Source organism: Pimephales promelas, chromosome 24, assembly GCF_988280905.1.
Source record: "Pimephales promelas chromosome 24, fPimPro1.hap1.1, whole genome shotgun sequence".
Taxonomy (NCBI): Eukaryota; Metazoa; Chordata; class Actinopteri; order Cypriniformes; family Leuciscidae; genus Pimephales; species Pimephales promelas.
Window position 1 is genome coordinate 11,339,861 of NC_142792.1, and position 26,186 is coordinate 11,366,046.

Below are 26,186 nucleotides of genomic sequence, written 5' to 3' on the forward strand. Positions count from 1 at the left end.
TTAATATATACATTTGTTATTGTATTTATTTTTAGTTAATCAGAGAATAGATGTATAGTTTTGCAACTGCATACTTTTATTTATTGTTTTATGATTGTGATTAGTATAATTCAGCATCTCCAGTCTTGACCATTTATTTATTTATAAGTTCATATGGGGGGGGAAAAAACATAAGGTACATTGTTGTTTTGGACCCCATTGACTTTCATTCATTGTATAGATGAAAACATGTTATGAAATACATTTCTAGATTTTACTGAAAAAATGTAGTCATACAGGATTTGACCTTTTGAACTACACTGTAATAAGTAGTTCAAAAGAAGAAAATCTTAAGAAAAAAAAAGGAAAAAGGTACTGGTGATTTCCAACCCCAAAACACAACACAATATGGAAAAACAGGTTTAATCATTCCTTCAGTTTATTAGTTCATTGGGCTAGACTTTTCTTAGAATGTATCCCTTTACCATAACTAGCCAGCAGAGGGTGCCGTGAATTATGATTTTTTTTTTTCAGTACATCCAGCATCATTTACTGTATGTGAACTACAGATTCCTTGCATGTGCTTAACATTCATTTGCACTTATGCCTCAGCACCATATACATCTCCTGTATGCCTTTTGCAATACATTCTGTAATGAAGCTCATGGCATTGTAGAGCCAGAATTAATCGACTCATCTTGTGGAGCCATTGTGCTCCTCTATTTTTTCTTATTTCTTTGTATTACCTGGCCCCATAATATGTATTGCTCCATGCTAGCAGGGCTAAATCAAAGCATCACTGGTCATTATGATGCTCATCATCAACACTGCCATATGTTCATTTTTCCCTTCATTTCATTCATTGCTATTAAAGAACACCCTATATACCACTCTCCACAAATGTCCCTTCACATGGTGGTCAGGACATACTGTTTATTTTCTTTTTTTTATTTGATGCTGAGTAATTAATAAATGATTCTTTATCAGTTATTTCTACTGTGGGCCTCTGAGACATCCTCTGTCCCAGACGAAACCTAAAATACTCTGTGGAGAATGCTAATTTTAAAAGATAATTTAATAATTATAATATGGCCGCGTGGTGAAAAGAATATTAGAAAAATAATAACAAAATAATAGTTGTAAGATTCCAAACTGTTGAAATTTAGTCCCATGCTTTTAGTCCCATGCTTATATAGTGCACTGTTTGAAGGGACAGACATTTGTAGTCCGAAACCATAGTGGACAAAATCTAGTGCATTTTTTTTTGTAGTGACTTTCCGAAATAAGGTCCCATGAGCCGGAATCGGAGGGGGCGGGACTTAGGCTCCTTTATTTTTCTCACTTGTAAGTCGCTTTGGATAAAAGCGTCTGCTAAATGAATAATTGAAAATGCAGTTCAAGTTAAGCTTCAATCGACAACTATCAATGTTCAGCAACGTATTAAAACATGCTATCAACACTTCACTGCTAGCTATGCTCTCAGCTAGCAACATGTTAAATAATGTTAGCTAAATCATGGCAAAACGTACTACCAATAAAACATACTTGGAAGCTAAAACATGTTAACTATATTTTAATATTGTTAACATTTTAAATATATTTAAACTGTCAGCAATGTGTTAGCAAAATGCTACCAATGTCTAAAAATGCTAGCATGCTAATGACATTCTAAAGTATGCTAGCAAAGTGCTAAAACATGATAGCAATATGGTAAAACAAACTTCAAGTTTAAAACGTCAGTCTTCAAGCTTTTTTACCTCAAACTTCCTTGCTCGGCTTTCTCAAGCCAACATCAGAGTTTGTCTTGATTGAATCTAATTTACATCTTGAGGAAACTGTGAGTATTTTAATGATTACACAGCTTGTATTGTAAGTTCCTCCCTGTAACCCAGATTTTTGCTTTTACAAGTGGTAATTAAATGTTGCTATAAAGAACATTGTTTGCTGATTGAGCTTAACAAGTACCGAATCCACAATATTCATTTAATGGCAAAGCAATTAAGCACAAATTTAGAGATTAGCGAAATAAGCACTTTTAGTGTACTGCATGAGTATTCAAATTAGGACGTAGCCTTAGAAACGTGTGAGCGGTGTAGGTTACTAATTATGATGAGCAAGTTGTTTGCACCGTTGGTTGAGTCATGGGTTCGACCCCAGCTGCATCTAATTGAGTGCCCTTCAGATTTCTATTTTCACCCGCTGTGTGGACACCACCTGCTTACACAGCTCCAAAGCACACATTTATCCTGCTTTTGGCAACAAGTTATGAGTTTTTAATTCCATCTTGCAGAAAACAGACACAAAAAATAGTGGAGAAGACTGTTGTTCTCCCAAAAGCACTCTTCAAATGGGAGCGCAGATGCATTTATCATCATTTTGAGGGCATTAATGTGAAAGTTATGAGATGATCTCCCTGCACCCACCGAAGAGTGATGACTTTCAACTTGCAAATAAAGTAAAAGCAATCAAAAGCTGCTGCCATGGAGACGCCCACAGACCAGCGTGAGGCAAGGCGAACAGAGATGTGTTTTTACACTGCTGAAGATTGATCACACTAATTTAGAACAACTTTGCCCCCCCCCCCCCCAATTCAGCTTTTCCATTGTTTTATAAAGCCGTGAGTTAACAAAAACTTGTGCTTTAAAACATAATAAAAAGAAATCAAAACAAGCAAGCAAGAAGGCAATTCAGATGATTTGCTAGCAACTTAGCTTTGTGCTAGTGCAGATGTGTGTGTGGCTTTTGGTGAGTTAATTTTTTGAAGGCAGTTATTTATAACTTACTGTTTGTGCTTCCAATTTTCTTCTGTTATAAGGCCTCTAAATGAGAGTAGCTCTGTTGTAAAGCCTTATGCGCCCCCTTTACTGTTGTTTCTCTACCTTCTAAGGCAGCATACTGACTGAAATGGACCTTCTGAAGTCAACGATTTCAAAACTCATACAGACAGTACTGTAGCAGCTTTGCACAACATAAATGGTGTTCCCATGCTAGACATTACTATTTTGATATGCTGACAAGTATACATAATCAAAGCAGCATATGGAAAATCGACAGAAGCTTTTATTTTTCATTTTAGTGAATGACAACACTGTTAGGAATGTTCTAAAAAGTAAGAAGTGCTCTTAAAAGAAACCTATTGGCAGTCTTTCTCATGAATATTAATTTGGTGACGGAATGTTTTCCCTTACACCGTGTCCTAACTACACGCGAGTTGCGACGCGATAAAATTCCAACGACAGCAAATGTATCAACGCATTCTCACCCCAAGGCGTCACCTTTGACCATGCTTCAATATTTGACGTTTTAGGCGCCCTTTACATGACGCGATCCTACGGCGTCATCTAACTGACGCTAAAGGAAAGCGTCTGTTAGAGGACGCGGTTAGGTTTAGGTGTGGGGTGGGGGTAGGGTACACGCGATCCTAGGGCGTCATCTAACTGACGCTAAAGGGCGCCTAAAGCGTCAGATATTGAAGCATGTCCAAATGTGCAAAAATCACAGCCATTCAGAACAGTGTGTGGGCGGAGTCTCTCTGTGAAAGCGCACTGGTGGCCCGCACTTGCATTGGAAATAGGGACATGATCAAATCTAGAAATAACATTATTAAAAATCAAAATATACTCATTGACTAATTTTGTTATGAAGTACAGTTGTATGTTTGCATAGAATTCATTTTGAACGCTATATTATATGCTTTCAAAATCTGAGGTAAATTATACATTATCGTTTGTGGCACAGTGACCTAATGCCTTTGAACTTTGACAATCAGTTCCTCGTCGTCCATGTTTGATGATTAAATATTCATGACACGCAGAACTTCCATCCAATGAGATCTCTGTGTGGGCGGATCTGTCAGCCGCGACGTCGCAGAAATAGGAACCGTTTCTAAATTAGAAACTTTGCGTGTCGCCGTCGCGTCTGGTTAGTACAAAAACTCTTATTAACATGGAAAAGATATCTTTTATCGCATGTCGCGGCGTCACGTCGCGTGTAGTTAGGACACGGTGTTATTAGGATTACCATTTATCAATTGTGCTTTCATTTATTTGATTAATATGTTTGATTGGTTGTTCATTGGATTGTGCTTTTAATCTTAAATCTGCTGTTTCCTGTCACTAGCTACACACTGTGGCCAATCAAAACTGTTTTATTGTAATGATTATTGTCAACATAATCTGTTGGCAATTCGTAACTATTTTACATTGTGGTGAATTGGTGGCTAATGAATTCATACCATTTCATTCATACATTTTTGTAAATTCTGTTTACGCCGTAGTGACGGTTAAGTTTATTGGTGGGGTTCGGGGTGGACCTTCATCTTTAAGTTTTTCCAAAAATTGTACGATTGTATGAATTAATACGAAATTGCCACATTGTAAAATAGTTACGTTTTCCAGTGAAATTAAAATTGTCCGAGACATGTCACTCTAGCTTTCCAGTACTAAATGAAATATGTTTCTAGTCTAGACCTCTCTCAGTCCCATTCACCAACGCATTCTGGGATTACCTTCACCCTGAAAGATTCATGTGACGTAGCCTTACAAACAAGATAACTAATAAGGTATCATAAATATGAAGCCACCTTTTTGGAACAGCCTTTTTATGCCTTTAAATTCTGTCTAGATAGGTAGTGCAGAACATCTAATGTGACCCATCAGCTCATGGGCCATTTTATACCTGTCTATAAATGACATCACTGTCTCTGCATCCCTCCCCCCACGCCTCCCTCCATTAAATCACCATCACTCTCGCTGATGAGGATCACTAACTCAAGAGGAACATGGAGATCAGGGCCAGGCATTATAGCAGAAGCGTCTCCTCTCAGGCCATTAGAGTCTCCAGGCACACATAAATAATCCAGCAGTGTTAAACTGCTCCGGCTGTGGAAATGGCAGTGGAAACGCCCTCCCAATTCTATTGTTGCCATTGTTCAAGCCCTAGTCCTGCATAACGACATTCACAGCTTGTTCAGACCAACCAAACCCCAGTCCTAGGCCTAACCCTAAAATCTGATTGGTTGATGGGAATGTCGTCCCAGGGCCGATATCAAGGATGTTGGTCCAAGAACATACATTTTTAAGATGGTCCATAGCATTTAAATGAATAGTCCAACCAAAAATCCTGTCATTGTTTACTCACCCTCATGCCATATTTTGAAGGACATTGGCATCCATATACCATTGGAACCCATTGACTTGTATTGTATAGACAAAAAACGAAGGCTGGCTTTTGACACAGATTTCACGATTTGATAAAATTCCGATTCACAAGCTCTGGATTAGGTTCAGTTCTGATTCGATTTGCCATCGATTCATTTGTAAATATTTCAGATACAAGTCAATTTTTTTAATGGGAAAAAAATATATAATCTCAAAATATTTCTGTAAACTCTACAAGAAAAACCAACATTGACTAAAAGATTATGAATCTTAGTATGAATTGATAACAGTTTGTTAAAATTAAAATAGATTAAAATTGAGTAATCAATATTTCAACCCAATTCGTTCATTTCATTTGTTGAATGAACCAAATGACACGAAAAAAGATTCGTTCATTTTGATAAACGAGTTTGAACCAGAGAGTCACAAACGTGCATCACAGAACAGAGCAAGGCGAGCATTTGAGCTTATAAAACTTAAACTTTGTTTTTTGGGGGTTTTTTTTAATGAGAGATCGTTTCGCTTGATAAGACCCTTATTCATCGTCTGGTGTCGTTTAAAGCCCTTTGAACAGTTTGCAGTTTGCACTGAAACTGTCTTTTGGACTGTTTGGTTACCGTTAAAGTTGTTTTCATCTAAAACCTTAATTTCTTTTCAACTGAAGAAAGAATGACATGGATATCTTGGATGACATGGGCGTGAGTAAATTATCAGCAAAAGTTTTTTTTTTTTAAAGTGATCTACTTCTTTAATCATGGCCTTTCAGTTCTGCATTGTTTGAATATAACCATATGTTTGATTCTGTCAACTTGGCTTTAGCTCTGAATGCTAAATTTGCCCATTCATATTCTAGTATTCTTAAATGACTATGGTCTAAATTTAAGCAGAAGTGAATAAAAGCGTGAAGTAGCTTTAATTGAGCGTAGGCATGCTGTTCAAATTACTGTAGTTTGTATAAAGAGTACAGGCAGGGATTTTATGAGAGTCACTCACTGACTGTGTGCAAAAACTTGTGAGCTTGTTTGAATGTTTTGTATGCTGGTCCACCCACACATTTGTATTATAAGAACAAATATATAACACACAACACAAGTCCCCCTGGAGCATGTTCTAAATCGTGACTTCACTTGTGCAGTAACCAATTTCCAAACTCAAAATAATAACCAAACTTTGCTCAGAACATTAGAAAGACTCAATTAGAGGGAAAAAAAAAATATCACTCAAAAGCTTTCTCCAGTGTAATGAGATCAAATTCTATTGTTGAGGTTTTCTTTAAACGGACATGTGTATGTGTGTGTGTATTGCTCAAAACTACTTTTACAGTGATTTTAATGAGCTGTTTTGTTCTTTTTGGAGCTTGATGGCCACTGGTCCCCATCCACTTTCACGGAATGGAAAAGAGAAATGCAAACATTCTCTTTAACTTCTCCTTTTATGTTCCATGAAAGAAATTAAGTCCATTTTTTTAGCATGCAAGGGGACAGATGTTAGCCAATATCCAGATATGCAATCACAATTTTTGCATTGCATTTTATTCCGCTGAATGCAAGATTTAGGCACTCACATTTTGATTATGGAGAGCGTTATTCTGATTGGCATGTTGATTGCTTGCATCAGCGTGTATTGTCCTGAGAAATCCTTGCTTCTTATTATTCAGTTGAGCTGGTCTAGTATTTTCTCACTTTACTATAGGATAAAGTATCGTAATAAGAGCTAATTCTTTGAAATCATATTTATTACTTACAACAGCCACCAAAAAGTTTTGAAATCACACAAAAATGTATGAATATCATTACATAAATAATAAATAAAACTGATAAAAATAAGAAATGTGTCTTGAGCAACAAAACACAATATGAGAATGATTTCTTAGGATCATGTGACGCTGAAGTCTGTACTGATCAGCTTTGCCATCACAGCAAGAAATTATATATACAATTGTCACAACCTTGTCACTTCAGCTCTGCCCTTTTGAGTTTTCACCATGAATTTAATAAGAATATCTTGCTTGTGCATCGTGTCCTCTACCAATCAGCGATTAATAAATAGCGCTTGACAGCTGCACACGTCCAATCAACATTGACCTCCCCACAAATTACCCACAAGGCCTGTTTGAAGTACCGGTAACACTTTATTTGAAGGGGTGTGCTTAAGACTGACATGACACTGTCATAAACATGACATAACACCTGTCAAGAACATGAAGGAGTCTTTATGAATGTTTATGACTGTTGTCATTAAGTGTCATTCGAGTAAATTATGACACTTTTAATGCAAAGTTGACATTGTTTAAAATGTCTTTGTTGTGACAACTTGACATTAATAAACACAAACATGTCTTTGTTATGACAACTTGACATTAACCAAGAAATCATAACCTGTCAACCTGTCACAAATATGTCATAACAGGTCTAAACTTACAGAAGTTATTTAGCTTTGTGTTAACATTACATTACCCTGTCATATGTTATGGTTGGTTTTAACTTTGGTTGTCATGACACCATTATAACTGTGACATAAATATTTGACTTGTCCTCAAGTAAAGTGGAACACATTGGACTAGTTATAAAGATGTCATTAAGGGTTATTACACTGTCAAATACTTTAACAACAGTGTCATTAATATTTCCCCTCAACTCAAGTAAAGTGGAACAATGTGGACTAGTTATGATTTCTTGGTTAATGTCAAGTTGTCATAACAAAGACATTTTAAACAATGTCAACTTTGCATTAAAAGTGTCATAATTTACCAAATGACACTTAATGACAACAGTCATAAATATTCATAAAGACTCCTTCATGTTCATGACAGGTGTTATGTCATGTTTATGACTGTGTCATGTCAGTCTTATGCACACCCCTCAGTTTTTCAGATGTGGGCATGTTTAGTCTTTGTGTCAATAAAATAATGCAATAAACATATACTTCTGAATCGTACATTTTCCATAAATTAAAAGTCAAGTCATTGACAATATTTGCTCAACGATAAGTTTTTGATAAAATAACCAGGTCACTCTTACATAGCATGGAAGACATAAGGCATCTCTCTCTCTCTCTCTCTCTCTCTCTCTCTCTCTCTCTCTCTCTCTCTCTCTCTCTCTCTCTCTCTCTCTCTCTCTCTCTCTCTCTCTCTCTCTCTCTCTCTCTTTCTCTCTCCAGATTGTGGCAGACTCTGTCTCTGCATTCTAATGTGTTATGTGTGGTGATTATATATTTGGCAGACTTGAGGGTGACTCATATTTTTGGGTTCTTGTATAACCTCTTGTTACTCAGGAACTTTGCTCCATGCTTGCTGTGAAATCTCTATGTAAAGCTGATTTTGCCCAGACACAATGAGCAGAAAAAGAGGATTGAGGGTGATCATCATCAAAGGAAGATTTGGCATTTGCATGTGTACTGTATGTGTGAGAACACTTAGTATTTTTCATGTGGGAGAATTTGTTTTTCTGACAGAAAGTGCTTGCATAAATTCAGCTCAGACAGTGATTCAAACTAAAACTGATTTTATCCTTGGGTAAAGCAGAATGACTGGTTGAAAACTTCTGTCCATCCATCCACGATGAATGTGGAAAGCAAATCGGAATTGGTTCAAATATGAGAGGCTACAAATGCTGCGTGTGGGGATAGAAATGTTTGATGGTTCCTCTTCTGAGAGCCCTGCTGTTCAGCTCTGATTAGTATGATGTATATGCATTAATGTGCTGTAGCATTCATTAACTCGCAGATTCAAAACATTCTCTCATTATCGAGGCAGCCTGGGAAAACATGAGAGAAATCTGAAATTGGGGTTTCTTGTGAAAGTAGTCATAATTTATTGCTCATATGTTACCAAATACTAGCTAATAACCATTTACTGTGTGGCACAAAGTGGTCATCCATATTAATAATGATTTTAAATAAAGGATAATACTAAAATGGCAAGTTACTATATAGACCAAGCTTAAAATGCAGCTTTAACATTGATAATAAAGCACCATCTCTTCTTTTTCCTAGGATCGTTTGCATGAATAAAGACCTCTATTTTAAATGCAGACTGTTACAAATGAAAATCCACCCCAGCAACCTCTACAAAGTGAATTTAAAAATCTTTATCCAATAATGCCACATGACTGTGGAAAATTCAATGGTCAAAAAGGGATCTCTGCTATTGCCTCTGAGTAATGTCAAGCATCCATAACCATAACTCTTTTGAACTTGCTCAACAGATTCACTCAACATTATTTAATAAATGCATTATAGACGCATGCACTGAGAAAAACACAAAACATAATATTAGATCTGGTTAGGTGGCGGTTATCAATCTGGCTGAGGGAAATCTTTTTTTTTTTTTTTTTTTTTACTTGACTTTACTTTACTTTAGGGGGACCAGATAGCATGCACTAAATTATTTTGAGGGTTTGAGGATGATCTCAATATTTTTGTAGGTTTGTGTGCAAGAGTGTTATGTAATATTTGCAGATTTTTTTTATTCTATACCACAAATAAAGCAACATGACATTCAAGAGTTCTACACTTTAAGCTCAAAATGCATATTTATTAAAAAACTGGGCATGTATCTCATTGCAACATTTATTTATTCAGTACTAATTTTGATGTTGCATATTTATAAATACAGAATCATGGGTTTGTCTAAAGTTGCAAAAGATTATGTTTGCATAATCAGAGTCATAGTTTAAAATTAGGGCTGTCAAACGATTAATCGCATCCAAAATAAAAGTTTGTGTTTACATAATATATGTGGGTGAACTGTGTATAATTATTTTATATATATATATATATATATATATATATATATATATATATATATAAATACACATACCGGTACATGCTTGTATATATTTAAGAAATATTTTCATGTATATAGATTTATATATAATTTATATAAATATACATATTTTATATATAAATAAAAAATTTTCTTTAATATTCATGCATGTGTGTGTATTTATATATTTACAAAATAATTAAACACAGTGCACCCACATATATTATATAAACACAAACTTTTATTTTGGATGCAATTAATCGTTTGACAGCCCTATTTAAAATAAATAACAATTCACTAAACACTCTATATCAAAATTCATACATACAGTAAATCCACATACATTTCAGAGCGTATGTAGTTTGTTTGGAATGGGATGTATTGCTTTTGACTGTTGCATAGCACACATGATATAAAGCTATCGCTATCCCCCTTTGTAATATCCTGCCTATATTTGAATGCTATGCTGACACTGGATCCCTGGCAACATATAGCTAGATATCAGATCTCTTTATTTGTAAAAATCTAAATGTATCCCTTGTCTCAGTCAAGCAGCCATCAGTGTTATTTTTTTTTTTTTTTTACTTCTAACTTTTCATTAACTTGCCGAAATATCTGTCTGTACCAATATTACAATTTTGTCTGATACCAATATAATTAATGGCTGATAACTAAAATTCTATACTATTTGTCTAAATAAAACACCAAAAACTAAAATCAGACATTGTAGTGAATTTAGGCATCATAACATGATAATGTACAGTATGAAAAATATTTTCTAAGTATTACATTTAACATTTAATTAAAATATGATCTTTTTATGGATTTAGTTTAAGTGAGCATTAGATGATGGCAATAGTGTTTCAAGGCACATAATAATACTCTCTGGAGATGTATGTTCCCTGAGTATCTTACATTCGATATGAATGAATAACCCTGTATTAACACATAAAGTATGTGAATCTATGTTGGACTGTATAATTTGTTGTGAATGATGCATGTAAATTGCATTTAGCAGAAGGGGATGTGTTGGAGATATTCAGCTGCTAGAATCAATATGTGTTAATATTATATCTGTGGAATGGGATGTTGTGTCTCTGTCGGCAGTGACTCTAATAAGGACAGTTTACCTGCTTGCAACAAGTGTGTAAAAGAAAGGTTAGATGTTTCCTTTTAATTAGACATCAGCTTTGCTCCATACCACACACACACACACACACACACACACACACACACACACACACACACACACACACACACACACACACACACACACACACACACACACACTCTGACATGCTATTAAATAACAGCTCTAATTGTGGTGTAGTGTTTTCAGGCACGGATGCTTGCTAGCCCTTATGGAATCAGACAGATGAGTGAGCACCTAGAAACTGGAAATGGATTCGTTTTGCCCATTTGATTGTTGTGAGAGCTCATGTTTTGCACATCCTGTTAAGGCGCAGATCGGAGTGTGTGTAGGAAATGATCAAGCTAATTTGATTCTATTCTACTTTTTTGTTCTATTTTTGTGGTTAAAAACATGAATGAATGAATGCAGATAAAGTTCTCTGTACTGCACTTGCTGTGACTGTGTGCAGTTGAGATTAATCATTGTAATGCCAGTGTAGAAATACTTAATAGGTATTTTAAATAGTTCTTAAATAAGCAGTTCACCCCAAAATGAAAATCGTCACCATTTACTTTACGTCAGAACTTTTTTTATTTGTCTGAGAGGCTGAATGATTGCATTGGAGAGAACCAGGGAAGTCTTGGATAAGAGTTCCTTTGTAATCTTATTAGTGACGTCATTAGAACAGAACAAGAGATTTCATTGGCTGTTTTTTTCCAACCAATAAGCTTTCAGTCCAAGTCCTTTCACATACGTCTCATTACCATCAACAAGCGTCTTGCATGCATGTCCACTATTTTCAAAGTCATAAAATAGATATTTAGACATATTACACGTGTTTGGCTATAGACTGGAATAGTTTTTCAGGCAGTTGTGAAGGAGACACATCTGTGCTAGCAGAGGCTGCTGCTTTTTTTAAAGCAGGGAGAGTGACAAGGATTGGCATGTTTTGCACCCACAATACAAGTCTCCTGGCTTGGCACCCTGGGGAAAGCCCACGTTCTCTCTCTCTCTCTCTCTCTCTCTCTCTCTCTCTCTCTCTCTCTCTCTCTCTCTCTCTCTCTCTCTCTCTCTCTCTCTCTCTCTCTCTCTCTCTCTCTCTCTCTCTCTCTCTCTCTCTCTCTCTCTCGTGTCCTCTCAGGTTGCTCAGAAGCCCCATCTGGTGCATCTCTATGCCTCTGTACCCTGGCAGGACATTTGGAAGCAGAAATCTGTCCCACCTCCCCTTCCCCTTAGGGGAGGAAAGATTTTGGAGAGATGCTCAAAATAATCCATTGGAGCATGTTCATATCTTTCTGCTGCCTTCGTAATATTGTCTCTTAAGACTATTGCTGAGGCCCATTAGTGGAAACAATTTTACGAGTCAGTGTTTCGATTAAAGCACATTTCACAAGGGTTTAAAGCATTTATACTAGAATCACAACAGAAATCATAGAAATGGCACCATTATACTTTATTTTAACCCCAAATTCAGTTATAGATGATTGCTAGTCTGTAGACAAGGACAAAATATATATTAATATGGAAAAAATACCTCTGATGACCTTTTGGGTGTGAATTTCTGTAGTGTTTACATCCAGTTTCACTTAAATATGAGGAAACATCCCATACTTTTAAGGAGATACTGCGAAATAGTCTTATGGGTGGGCTAGCAACTGCATCACATCAGGCTAAAACCATTTAGAAACCTTAGTAACCACAAATTACGATTGTATTGTCAACTATGGTTATCAGATTAGTTACTGGTTTAATCTACAAATACTCTTATGGAGTCATGTGACGTGTACAGTTCAAGGAGTGTGCTGACCGTCATGGCACATACATGTCGAGAGGCGCGTATGATTGAATGAAGTCCAGTAAATGGACTTCTGCTAAGCCAGGCTTTGCAGATTTGATTATCTTCCTCAACAATGGCTACATGCATTTTCAGAAAAGCCAAGATGGAGCCAAATTAAATGAGTCCCTCCTGTGTGGCCAATGCCCATGTCAGTAGAAACACTGAATTAAAAGAGCTGTTTAATTACCTGAAAGGAAGCTTATCCTGATCAATGCTAAAGTTGTTCTAAATGGTTGCATTGGCATTTTTTTAAGGAGGTGAATTGGCCAATTATATTGATCCTGAACACTCTGGTCTTTAAAAGCAGGTCTGGACTGGAGTACAATGAATCCAGTTTTATTTGAAACAATTTTAAATAATTGCAAGACAATATGTTCTGTACTCATACTTTTAGTGCTTGTTTGACGCATTCAGTATTAAGTTTTCTCTGATAGGTCAGAGTAAAGACTTCTGACAAAATTCCCTGTGATGTTGCAGTTCAAACCACACAAGATCACGTTGAAGGAAGATCAACAGGTTGGGTGCTTGTTGGGACAAACATCCACTGTGATTTATAGTTGGCCCATAACTGGTCCTGTTTATCGGAGTCGACGGATTAACTGTGCCCACTTTGGTCAATTTAAGCAGCTTGTCTTTTTGTTAAGTCTGCTGACATCTGAAATGAAAGTCTTCTGCTTTGTTATAATTAGAAATAGGTTATTGTTCTTATATTATTGTTCATTTACAGACACCATTCTAGGTATAGGCCTTCTGTTGTTGTCAGATTTATACTCTGTGATGACTTGCAATTGACTTTTTTATTTATTTTATTTGAATTTTATGGGGGGGAGGGGAGGGGAGTGGGGGTCAAGCTTTTTATCTCAAATAAACAGCAAGTTTTCTGTGACAACTAACCCCTGTTTGACAATATACCCATTAATGGGGCGTATGTTAAATTACTATCTTCTATCTTCTTTTTTTCAGGACAAAAGCAGTGGAAATTACATTTTCTGTTGCTTAGACTTTAGACTACAGTAAAAACAAATATTGTTAGTTTAGTTACCTGTTTATTTATTATTATTTTGAGTTCATTGAAATTAAACATTTGAGTAAATACAATGGAGAAAAATTTGAAATAGAATTACAATTAATAAATAGAAAGTTGATTTGACAAAATAATACATTTGCGATAGCAAACCATGAAAATAATTACTTTATAGTTTAATTTAATTATAGTATAGAAATGATCTTTATTTTATAGAATTATAAATATAAACTTATATGTCTAATATAAAATAAAAATAACCCTAAAATATTTCCTGGAGTAAAAAGTGACAACTAGCCGTGGTTTCCCCCTATAGTCATAAAGTACTTAGCTCCTGGTGTTATCATGAAATACTTTAAAATAAGGAGCGTTGTTTCGGTCTTTTACATATTTGTTATGAGATCCTAAAACAAATAATCGCTGCTCATAAATATGCAACTCTCTATCTCTGAGCATCAACAGTAGCCACGCCCACATCTGATTCTAATATTCGATTGGTTTACCGGCAGTGATGCTGCATAATGATGTTCGGAGGCAGCAGCTTATCGAACAGATGGGCTGGTCCAGCACACGGGTACACAGCATCCGTGCTGTGATCATGGAGCTGCTGCTTGTGTATATCACTGACATTTCACATCCCTGATTGATTATGTCAGCGTTTTACTGACTTATTATTCATGCAGCGTGCATTAAAAGGAGCGCAGTTATAATTTCTGTCATTCTATATGCGGATGTGAGGAGTCCAGCGTCAGTTGGGGAGGCACTGATCCCTGGTCAGTTGAACTTGACGACAAGGATTTAATTCATACCGTGCAGCTGGAGACATACTGCTGCTGATCACCTCTGCGTTGCATTGGGGGAAATATGATTTTCTCAGACATGAACACGGGGACTAACTCCCCAAAGGTGCACCCGCCGAACGGGACACGATTTTACACCTACCAGGTGAGTATTTAAAGTGTTTAATGGCCCCAAACTAATGTCAACTGCTTGATATGTTTCTTTATGCTTCTTATTATGATCATTGTTTGCAGTTAAGGCTCGCTTTTGTTTGACACGTCTATGATGCAGTTGCGTTACGTTGTTTTGTTTTTAATCGGAAAGGAGCTCGCGCAAAAATGCGCACTCAGAGTTTGGTTGTAGAGTTGTACAAAGAGTAGTTTGGGTTGACCGTTTTAATCGCATTTAGGCTTGACTAAACTGTCAGGATATTTATGTTGTAAGTCTGAACTGAAGGTTTAAAGGCGTTAACCAGCAGTAGGATTGAGCGCGCGCATTCCTCTGGAGGCGCGAGCGCTTTATAAATACATCATGTTAGGACAGTGGCTTATATTGATAGTATTTTGATTAAACGTAGTTTTAAAATAGTCCATTGAGATGCTACACAATCTAGAAGGCATGTCATTTTAATACTGAATCGCTAAAACTATAATCTTTTATTGTTTTTACGAAGGGTATAGGCTATACATGGTTATATGAACCGAGGCTAGTCACACTTTTTTTTTTTTTTTTTTTTACTCCAGTGAATATTTCTCAGGGTGGATTTATTGATTAAAAAGTATTTTTTAACGCATAGTTTTAATGTCTTGGCTACAAAAAATCCCATGAACTTTTCCAACCTTTTTGTCTAGGAACAAATATAGAGTTAATAAATACAACCGTTTGTGACAACATGCCCCAATTGCGGTACATGTTGTCACAATAAGAACGTGACAAAACAGCATGATAGAGACGTTTCAACAGAACTTAAATTATAAAATAATTATAAAAATAGCCAAGATCGAAAAGGGAGGAACATCAATCCATTGTTTTGACCAGGAATCTCTGTGTAGCATTTTAGTTTTTATTATATAATTAACAAACTGTTATTTGTTTTGTATAATAACAATGATAATGTCAACTTCCCCATGTGACAACTTACCTTGGTCTAAACTGTCAGTTTCTTTTAATTGATATGCACCAGTGGTATATTGCCTTGATGTGCTGAATTGCATGCACTGCTCAGCTGTGACCCAAATCTCATGCATTGGAATGAGGACAGTGTCTTTAGATATTGATTTCTGTAAAGGGAGCCCGTGGTAACCAAGGCAGTGATGATATCAGCAAGAGACTCTGGCTTTAGAGATGATGATTTCATCTGAGTGCTTTTCAACAGGTGCTGCAGATGCTTATTTAACCATCTGTATTGATATTTGTTTGTGGATTATGGAGGTTTACCCTCTGTACTGAAAATACCATGGTTTGCCTCCTGTTGTTTTTAGGTTTGCTCCTTTTGAGTTAGCGTGGTGTGCCATGTTTCTGTGTTTGCGTATGTGTGTTTAGTATCATCTTTTCTCATCATTAGCAGAGAGGTGCTCCCTATGGAAAACAGCCTGAGAGATTTCCCCCCTGATTTAAAACGCCACAATCTATGGTTTTCTGTCCTGACAGGCTATTTCCCAGGTACAGCCACAGCATGAAAAATCTGAACAATATAAGCATGCAATGCAGAGACGCCTTGAAAGCAACAGACTTGTTTACCGCAGTAGGTCTTGATTGGTTTAGCCTCAGGACCCTGCATTTAAATTTGGAAGCCCAAACACAGTAGCACAATTGTTCATAATAAAGTTGTAAACAAAAATGTACTTTAAACCATTGGTTCTCAAACAGGGGTCTTTGGCAAACTTCCAGTACGAATGTCGTGCTACGCACACAGACACATTCAGGAGCACAGAAATTCGTTTTCCCCGCTGCTTTTACTAAAATAGCTTCGCTACTGAATTGCTACATTTTATTTCTCAGCAATGTCTTGCTATTTTGAAGTATTAAACTCACAGCTTCGTTGTTAATAGGGAGTGAGATGCTGAACAGAGGCAGGTACAGTATGTGTCTCTCATCTCTCTCTCTCTTTCTCTCTCTCTCTCTCTCTCTCTCTCCCTCCCTCTCTCTTTCTCTTTCGATATTTAATTCAAATAAATGCTATCGTTTATTAACAATAAAAAAGTAGCCTAATCTTACGCATTACTTTGTCTCTGTGTCGGATTCAAAGCGGACAGAATGCTGAATCTAACAAGCTGTAACTGAAGGAAATAACCATCAGTTTTAATTTTCTGGTCAAATATTTACTGCAAACATCAATAATAGTTTTAAGTTGTCAATGTTAGCAGGATAATCCATGCCTAGCTCTACATTCACCGATTTTATTGATGACCTGGAGTCAAAGAACCACCCAACGCAAAGCTAACATTAAAATCGTATTGTTAGTCATGGTTTATCCCTTACATAGAATGTCTTCTTGGCTTCCTTTGAGACTGAACTCTTTCGAAGCGTGTTGTGAATTGTGTTTCATGGGACTTGTAACCAAGTGCTCTGGATCGCAAATGCAATGCTGTAGCTATACTGAGCAAGTTTACTACGTCATGCACTATGATAAAAGCACTTTGAGTTCATGAAAGTATTGTGCTCAATTCTTTGTTGATTGATAATCTGCCCTCATTTATGTGAAAAGGAATGAAAAAATTTGTTGGTGTTTTTACTGCCTGTACACTAAAAATAAATGCGCTTAATCTAATTAAAAATTGGGGCAACAGATTACAAGCAATATTATTAATTAATATTATTAATATTATTAATTCAAACTAATTCCTTAAAAGTAAACCATTTAAAATGAGTAAAACTTACAAAAAGAAAACTTACATTTAAGTCGCCATTATGGTGATCGGTGTTTGATTTAGGTTTCTCCTTCAGTGATTCTGCTTGTTAACATCAGGTGTCTTCAATGTTGGCAATATAAAATAAAGAGTTCTTAATTAATCTTTGACGTCTGTCTGTTATTCAGATATTTTTGTTTAATTTTTTTGGTGTAAACTTTACTCATTTTAAATGGTTAACTTTTAAGGAATAATTTCATTAATTATTACTATTCTAACTTGTTCAATTTAATTAACAATATTGTTTGTAATCTTTTGCTACAATTGTATTGATTAGATAAAGCATATTAATTTTTACAGTGTAGTGTTCATTTCAGCTGGAAACTGCAGTGAAATTTGCATATAGGTATTGGTATTTTCAATGCGCCTGGGTTGAATTGACAAATTTTCTAAGTTCATTAACAGCAGATGTTTCCATTGTCTCTTGATTTTTTTTTTATGCTCTCGTCGGGTATGCTCGGAGCAAAATAGGGGTGGGACAAAATATCGATAGGGCAATATATCGTTGTCCTTCTTCATACGATATGAGAATCGATACACTGGGGGAAAATATCAATATTTTAATTAACAAAATAGGGCGCTCTAAATAAATATTCCTGGTACCGCAACGTCGCTACTTCATGACTCCTTGAGGTGACGCTTAAAAAATGTTTTGTGCTGTTTTGGACTAAAGAGAGAAAACCTATTCATGGGCATTTTGTTTTTATAGTTAGATGGCGTGATGCATCATTATAGGATTGTGTAGCAAATATACTGATTATCACAGAATTGCTGTATCATGATTTTATCCGCATCGTGAGCCGTGTATTGTATCGTAAAGTATCGTGATGTACCTTGTGATTCCCACCCCTAGCACAAACCATGCTTATTTTCATTGTAAGCACCAAGTGATACCAAGTGATAGATATTTTTGAGTTTGATTGGACAGCCTTTGGTGTCATTAACACATGACATGAGGAGTGATTGTTATCTGAACTACACACACATATATGGTTAGTTTAATAATTATTTGCATTTATTGTAGCTTTGTTTCCTCCTGCTTTTTGTGAATGCTTTTCTTTGTCGCTTGCTTTTTCTTCTGTATTTTTCAACCCATATTATAAGGAGTGTTTCTAGCACTCTGTAATGTTGTACAGATATTTCTATTTCTTCTGCATTCCTCTCCAGACTAAACACTGAGCAGAGTCAATATTAGTGTTGGCGTAGCGAAGCATCTTCAGTGCTGTTTTGGCTGCTGTGTGTGCATTCTCCACAGCTGTGTGAATGTCTGTGGGTTGGTGTGTGTGTGTGTGTGTGTATAGGTATGTAGGGTTAGCACAAAACTTGATTTGTTAATGGTGTTTGCATGAAGCATGGAACAAATATAGCATCAGCGATTGACTCTGTATTAGCGATCACCTGTCTACTGTATATATGAAATTTGAGATTAACCTAATATGGGTTTAGCTCACTGATCCTGCATTAAATTCAAAGTATAAATGGATTACAGATTGTATTCTTTAGGTAAGACAGCTCTTACCATAAAAAAGAAAGTAAACAAAATGTGTAGCCCTCGGCATCTGGTACTATGCCATAAAGTGTGGTGAGAATAATTTCATTACCTTGGCCTCTCCCCTCATAGCCAGTGCAGCTTTTATCCAGGCACAAATAATAAAAGCCTGTGAAGGGTGGCTTCCTGGCTTATCCTTTGGGATTAATGGAAAAATGAGAGGTTGTTGGGGTCTTGGGTTTATTTAATCGAGTGTGATCGCTGTTATCTAATTACAAATGTGAGCAAGCATGGCAGTTTAATTTACCACTGGACACCTTTAGGGGTTGTATATTAGAGCCCGACCGATAAAGGATTTTGAAGGCCGATACCGATACAAATATTTTTGGGTTTTAAAATCCGATATTCCGATATATCGGCCGATTTTTAAAAAATTAAATATTACTGGATTTCACACACGTGTAAAAGAAAAGCTAACTTTTCTGCACAAGATACGTTTGATACTTTTTCTCTATGTCTAAATGTTCACTCCTTGCAAGTATAACTTACATTTTACAATGCAGGGACTGTAACTAGAGATATGCTAGCTATAAATACAGTAATCATTACTTTATTTAGGCAGAAAAAGTTCATTGTGGTTTCCAAGCTCATTAATGTTAACGTTAGCGGTCTTCCACTGATGATAGTGGCATTAGCTTACTTTGTGGTTATCTAGTCTATGATGAGCCATACTTTAGCAATAGAAAACATCATACTGCAAATTGTAAAACATATATTTTCAATATAACAGGCCAAGGAGAGATGATTAAAGCGTGTTTCGTCCGTTTTTATTTAATTTTTTAAATATTCATCTATCGGCCATTATAACTGCTGATACCGATATTATGGAAAATGCCTAATATCGGCCGATAATATCGGTCTGGCTCTATTGTGTGTATATATATATATATATATATATATATACACACTATATATTCGGCAGGTATAGATATGCACACTATACCTGCCGTGACATGTACTCCATACGACCCCTTAAGGTGTACAGTGGTTAAACTCCAACAAGTGTGCTTTACGGCAGCTCTGCCTCGCAACTTACGGGACATGAAGGATCTACTGTTAATGTTTTGGAGCCAGATACCACTGGACACCTCTAGGGATCGTATGGAGTTCCTTCATGTCTCGTAAGTTGCGAGGCGTAGCTGCCGTAAAGCAGACTTGTTGGTGCAGCACATTCCACAGATGTTTAATTGGATTGAGATCTGAGGAATTTGGAGGCCAGGGCAACACCATTCCTCAATTTGTTCCTGAACACCATTTTGAACACCATTTGTTCCTCAAACCATTCCTGAAGAATGTGTGCAGTGTGGCTAGGTGCATTATCCCGCTGAAAGAGGGCGCTTCCTCCAAGGAACACCATTGTCATGAAGGGGTGTACCTGATCTTCAACAATGTTTAGGTTTAGGTGGCATGTGTTAAACTTATGGCCAAAGGAATGGCCGGACCCAGCAGAACATTGCCCGGAGCATCACACTCCCTCCTCCAGCTTGTCGTCATCCCTCAGACTAGTGCATTCTGGTGCAATGTGAGATTATGACATTATAATAACAATAATAATGTGACAACTTGCCCCGGTCTAAATTGTTAGTCTTTTTTTAACTATTATGCATCAGTGGTATATTGCCTTGATGTGCTGAATTGCATGCACTGCTCAGCTGTGACCCAAATCTCATGCATTGGAATGAGGACAGTGTCTTTAGATATTGATTTCTGTAAAGGGAGGCCGTGGTAACCAAGGCAGTGATGATATCAGCAAACTATGAGGTACTGAGTGAACTCATCCGTATTAGTGTCCTAATAACATGTGTACTGGAAACATATATATACATACACACATTAAGGATGTAACAGTATGATGATCAGGATTATTAAAAATGTTCAAAATGTTCAAAAAGAACAGATATGCACACGTAAAACATTTCAACAAGTTTAATATTTGGAACAAACAAATAAAATTAGCAGCTCTGTGCACTTTTTTAAGCATACACATTAAATTATATGACCGTCGTCTACATAACAACGCATTATTACAGCGCACATCTCTTAAATCACCACGGATGCGCTCTCGTTTCATTAAAATGCTATTATAAATGAGGTTAGTGGATAATTCAGCAGCAAATGTTATTTATTTTTGTGAAAATTTCCACATTGCTCTTTGTATTATATCACAGCTTTTCATGAGGCAACAACATTTGATAGATAGGACAGAACAAGAAAGACCATTAATAATCTGGTAACACTTCCTTTTACAGTCCATTACCCATGTAAATACTATGTACTTATTTTAGTAACTACAATTACTGGGTACTAACTAGTACTAACCCTGAACCTACCCCTGTTTCATGTACTTACCTTATATAAGCCAGCACTTTCTAGGTAAGTACACTGTAAGTATACTGTAAGTACTGTACTGTAAAAGGAAGTGTTACCAATAATCTTAATCTTTCATTGCACAGAAGTATTTGAGGCCTAATATGAAAGGCTCGAATACAGACCGGCAAAGCGCTTCCTGTGAGCAGAATGATGCGCTTGTAGCCTTGAAGCAACATGTAGTCATTGTGCGCAGTGCTTCGCATTGAAAAAAACAAGGGGAAGAGATATTGATGCTAAGATTATATCAATGCAACAGTTTTTTGAACCTTTTCTTTTAACAGTTGTAAATTTCAGTTGATGTGCGTGTGAAGAACAATTCATAGTGCTCTCTACTGACCGTGTGATCTAACAGACAGCCAGGAGAAAGACTGATTTAGAAACAGAAATAAACCCCAGCAAGATAAAGTACTTTTATGAAAAACCATCAACCTTTTTTTTACAAATAAAGTATAATTATGGAAACATTGATCTTAACCGAACTCGACGTGCTATTTGAATGCTGAATGGAGAATGACTGAGGACAGTAAGGAGAGATCAATTTCCATTAACTTTAACCAATTGAATATTCATTTGTTCCTCACACTAAGCTCTCAAATGGCTTCAGAAGTCTTAGAATATAGTGCACGAAAACTTTATGGTAAATGGACTGCACTTGGACTAGCGCTTTCATAGACCTAATGGCTACCAAAGCGCTTTACATTTTTGCCTCACATTCACCCACTCATACACTCATTCATACACCAATGGCGGTTTATGGTGCTTTACAATATTTTTTATATCTTTAGTGGGGCTTAACAATAACAGAGAATAGTACGTATAATATCGGACATCACTGAGAAGCTTTAGCCGTGGCCAGGAGGATAATGGAGGATAATCCATCGACCAGAAGTTGAAGCTGGCCGGGTGCCGCCATCTTGTAGCAGAACTTCACTTGCGTTAGCATTTCCATTGACTTCCATTCATTTTGGTGTCACTTTGACAGCAAATAACTTTACATCTGAGGCGTTTGAAGACTCCATTTGTCCATAATTTATTTCTAAAGAAACACAACAATGTATAAAATGCTCCACTACCTTGTAGCTTATGTTATGGCCCCGTAGAAGCAGTTTTTTGTAAAAGTAGGCTAACGATTGCGTCATAACCACGCGATAACCTCATAACCTCTCTGTCGCACAGTAGAAAGATTACCGTATGGACAGGAGGAGAAGCTTGCGGGCAATCGGGTAAACATGGTGGCAAAGTGACAAAATAATTAATCAGAATGAATACCTATAGCAAAAGTTTCTCTTGCTCCTAGCTCATGGACAGCTCCTACTCACACTCTCCGGCTCTGCACGTTTCGGAAGGGAATGATTTAGTCATTCTAAAAGACATCATTTGTCATGCCACAGCCACTAGAAGACAGACGGGTTGCTCATGTCACATCTACGTCGTCAAGCTCTGTTTGAGTCGGTTTGAGTCAGCGCGTCAGGAACGGAAGTCCTAAAAATTCGCTAAAAATGGGCTTCACTTGAATTCCAATGAGATGGCTCTGTCCACTTCTTATACTGTCTCTGGCTCTGTCACTGCTTTCTGATGCGATTATCGGACACGGTTTTCATGATAATTCAATTTTAAACGATTTGACGACATTTTATTGTGATTTATAGTGAAACCAGTAATCGTTCCATCCCTAATATAGATCAATGTATTTTATGTATGTTCTTAAAATGTTCTCGCCAATAAAGCAATATGAATTGAATTGAAGAGACTGTACGTGTCCATGTTAAGCGACGGTGGACAGGGGTGATCATAGACAGTCTTTGATTGGTCGGCAGTTACTGTACGCAGCAGAGTGTGATGGAAATTAGGTGTGATGGGCACATTTCGCAACTATCATTAACATTTTTGTGACTTCTGCTACAGTAGACCTTCTGTTGGCTCGGGCCAGACAGGATAGCCTTCATTGTCCTCATGCATCGATGAGCCTTGGGTGGCCAACACCCTATCGCTGGTTTCAAGTCAAAGATTTATTTAGCCATTTCAACAATACAGTTGATAGGAATGTGTCTTGGTATGCCCACATATACCAGTGGTCAGAGGAAGGACATATGGTTTGTCCTTGCTCTGACCACTGTTGGTGATTCTCACAATTGCTGACCTGAAACAACCCATAAGTCTTGCCGCTTCAGTGATCAGAGATACTCTGACCCAGTCAATTTGGCTCTTGTCAAAGTCGCTCAGGTCTTTATTCCTGGCCATTTCTTCTACAGCACATCCAGCATGTTGATTATGAGACCTGATTGTTTGCTCACCATCGAGTCTACCCAGACATTAATATGTGGCTTTGTTAGGTGATGATCTACAATAGGGCTGTCACGATTCTGCAAATCCTTGATTCGATTTCATTTTCGATTTCGATTTTCGAAACGGCCAATCAGGATGCGCTCATGAGGCACACACGCAAGGTCTCTCGCTCTCTCCCTCTCTGCCCTGCACACAATACGGTTTGGAGCACAGTTTTTTCTGTCTCGGCATGTACGCTCGCTCTTACTTGCTCACTCTAGATTCCTTTCAACTAATTTACATGCATCAGGGAGCCGCTATCAATATGCAGGAGACTCCCGGAACTTCCGTGAGACTTTGGATGTCTGCAAACTGGCTTTTTTGAAGTGCGAACGTTGTCAACATTACTCACTGGTAATCCCCAAAAACTTTGACACCTGCGACTTCAGTAAAAGAGGAGGAGGTTTACGTTCTGTTGATGGGTCTCCTGTATCTGCAGTTCCCAATCTACTATCTTTTGAATGGCTGTAGCTAAGTTAGAGGAGGTTGACCATAGACTCGCAGCCGTGTTTTTTTTCCGCTTGGCAAGCCGAACGGACGTGACATGGGGGCGTGGCAGAATCGACGATTGTGAATTAATTTCGATGACACCCTTAATCTTCAATATTCACTTTACGTGTGACTGGTCATAATGTTTTGTCTCATCATTGTATATTTATTTGGTTTTGACGTGGATTATGGTTCAGAGAGAGGGTCGAAAATAGTCATGCTAAACTTAATTAGAATGCCAAATGTATAGAATATGTTGCCTTTTAGCAACTGGTTTGTAAATGAAGCGTTGACGTACTGTACAGGTGACCCACGAACTGATCCTTCGAAGTGCGTAATTGTCATCAGACAAAGGCACTCGACACCAGGTTGCCCCAGGAGGACTGTTCATTTAAGGAGTGAATTGTAATTGTCCTGCTGAAGGCTAAGTAATGAGAAGGTGATGAGAAATGATGTGGTGAGACTGAGACATTATTAGAGAGATGGATGGAGAGAGAGGGTGTAGGTTTAATCGCACTAATGGCTTGACCCTTCTTAGCCATTCATACAGAGCCCAGAGTACTAAACCAAATCCAGACTAGAAGCTTTGCACCGGTGCCTAGTATCGGTGAAGTACAGTAGTTGTGAGAGGTTTCATAAGAACCTTTGTTATTTAAGTGAATAAAGCTTGAGGATGAATGAGCCTAAATTGACATTTGAGGTTGAGTAAATAACCACTGATTTTTCCTTTTAAATTCAGACATGAATAAGACTTAATAGACTTAGTCTTGAGGTAATTGTTTTATTTTGTAGCCTATGTAAAGGAGATATAGTGCTTTTTGTTGCTTGGTTACAAAAAGGACGGTGATCCACATACGGCTGATGCTTTTGATGGCAATTGCATCCATCTTAAGTAAGATTTCCATTGTCTCGATGAGACTTTGCAAACTGCATTGTCCTGACTTTCTCAACTTGTTTGAAGCCATCAACTTCCACGCACATTTATCTCCTCATTACCGGCGCACAGACTTTGATTACCCATGATTCAGTGCTCTGTCCTTTTGTCTGCAGGGATCACGCTGCCAGGGTCGTGGTGATGTAACCTTGTTCAATCAAACCTGATTAGAGTGGAAAAGCCCTTCCAATCATGTATTTCCTGAGAAGGTTGCAGTGAGGGTGATATCTATATTATATTAATTAAACGATTTAAATGACAAATGTTAGATAACTGCTGCTGCTTCTTCGAGAAGGTGTTGAATTAGTTTATTGTCGATGGCAGTTTAGATTTGCCGTTTAAATGGATAGTTCTCCTGTCATCATAAACTCACCCTCATGTCAATCCTAATCTGCATGGCTGCTTTCTTCTGTGTAAAAGAAGATATATTTTTAGAAAAGTCTCAATGTTTTGGGGTTATTTGTCCATACAAAGGAAGTCAAAAAAGGTTGGCTTCTTCAAAATATCGTATTTTGAGATCCACATTAGAAAGAAACTCATACAGTTTTGGAATAAAGGTTGATAACAGATAATTGATGACCTAATTTTGGTCATTTCCATTTAGATAAATAGTAATGTTATCTTTAGCAAATCTCATAATTGATGCCTAAATTCATTTGTAGCATTTAAAATCACCTTTTTATGTTTTGTGATTTTAATTTATTTAGACATTATAGTATTAAATTATAATATCAGCCTTATTGGTCATTAAGCAGGCAAATAATTATCATCGTCCTGCTTACCTGAGATATTTTGTGCCATAAATGTTTGCGCTTTAGCTGTAACCTCTTACATTGGTGTCAGATCAGTATTTGACGTCAAGTTAGATTGTTCTGGACCACAGGTGGCACTTTGATAAATACAAATTACATCCCATTCACAAAGCAAAGGCCTG

General features: G+C 37.0%; 1 protein-coding gene across 7 annotated transcripts in view; it reads left to right on the forward strand.

Annotated features, from left to right (window-relative positions):
* The window catches only part of ppfia2 (PTPRF interacting protein alpha 2), a 191,141-nt gene that overhangs the window by 67,917 nt on the left and 97,038 nt on the right, over positions 1-26,186 (forward strand). The window contains exon 1 of one of the 7 annotated variants that reach the window (XM_089126621.1): positions 14,457-14,841. The exons of the other annotated variants lie outside the window; for them this stretch is intronic. Within the exon in view, the coding sequence (XP_088982747.1) occupies positions 14,761-14,841 (81 nt within the window). The 5' untranslated portion in view covers positions 14,457-14,760. Of the gene's footprint in view, positions 1-14,456; positions 14,842-26,186 lie in introns of those variants that run through there. 7 annotated transcript variants of the gene reach the window in all.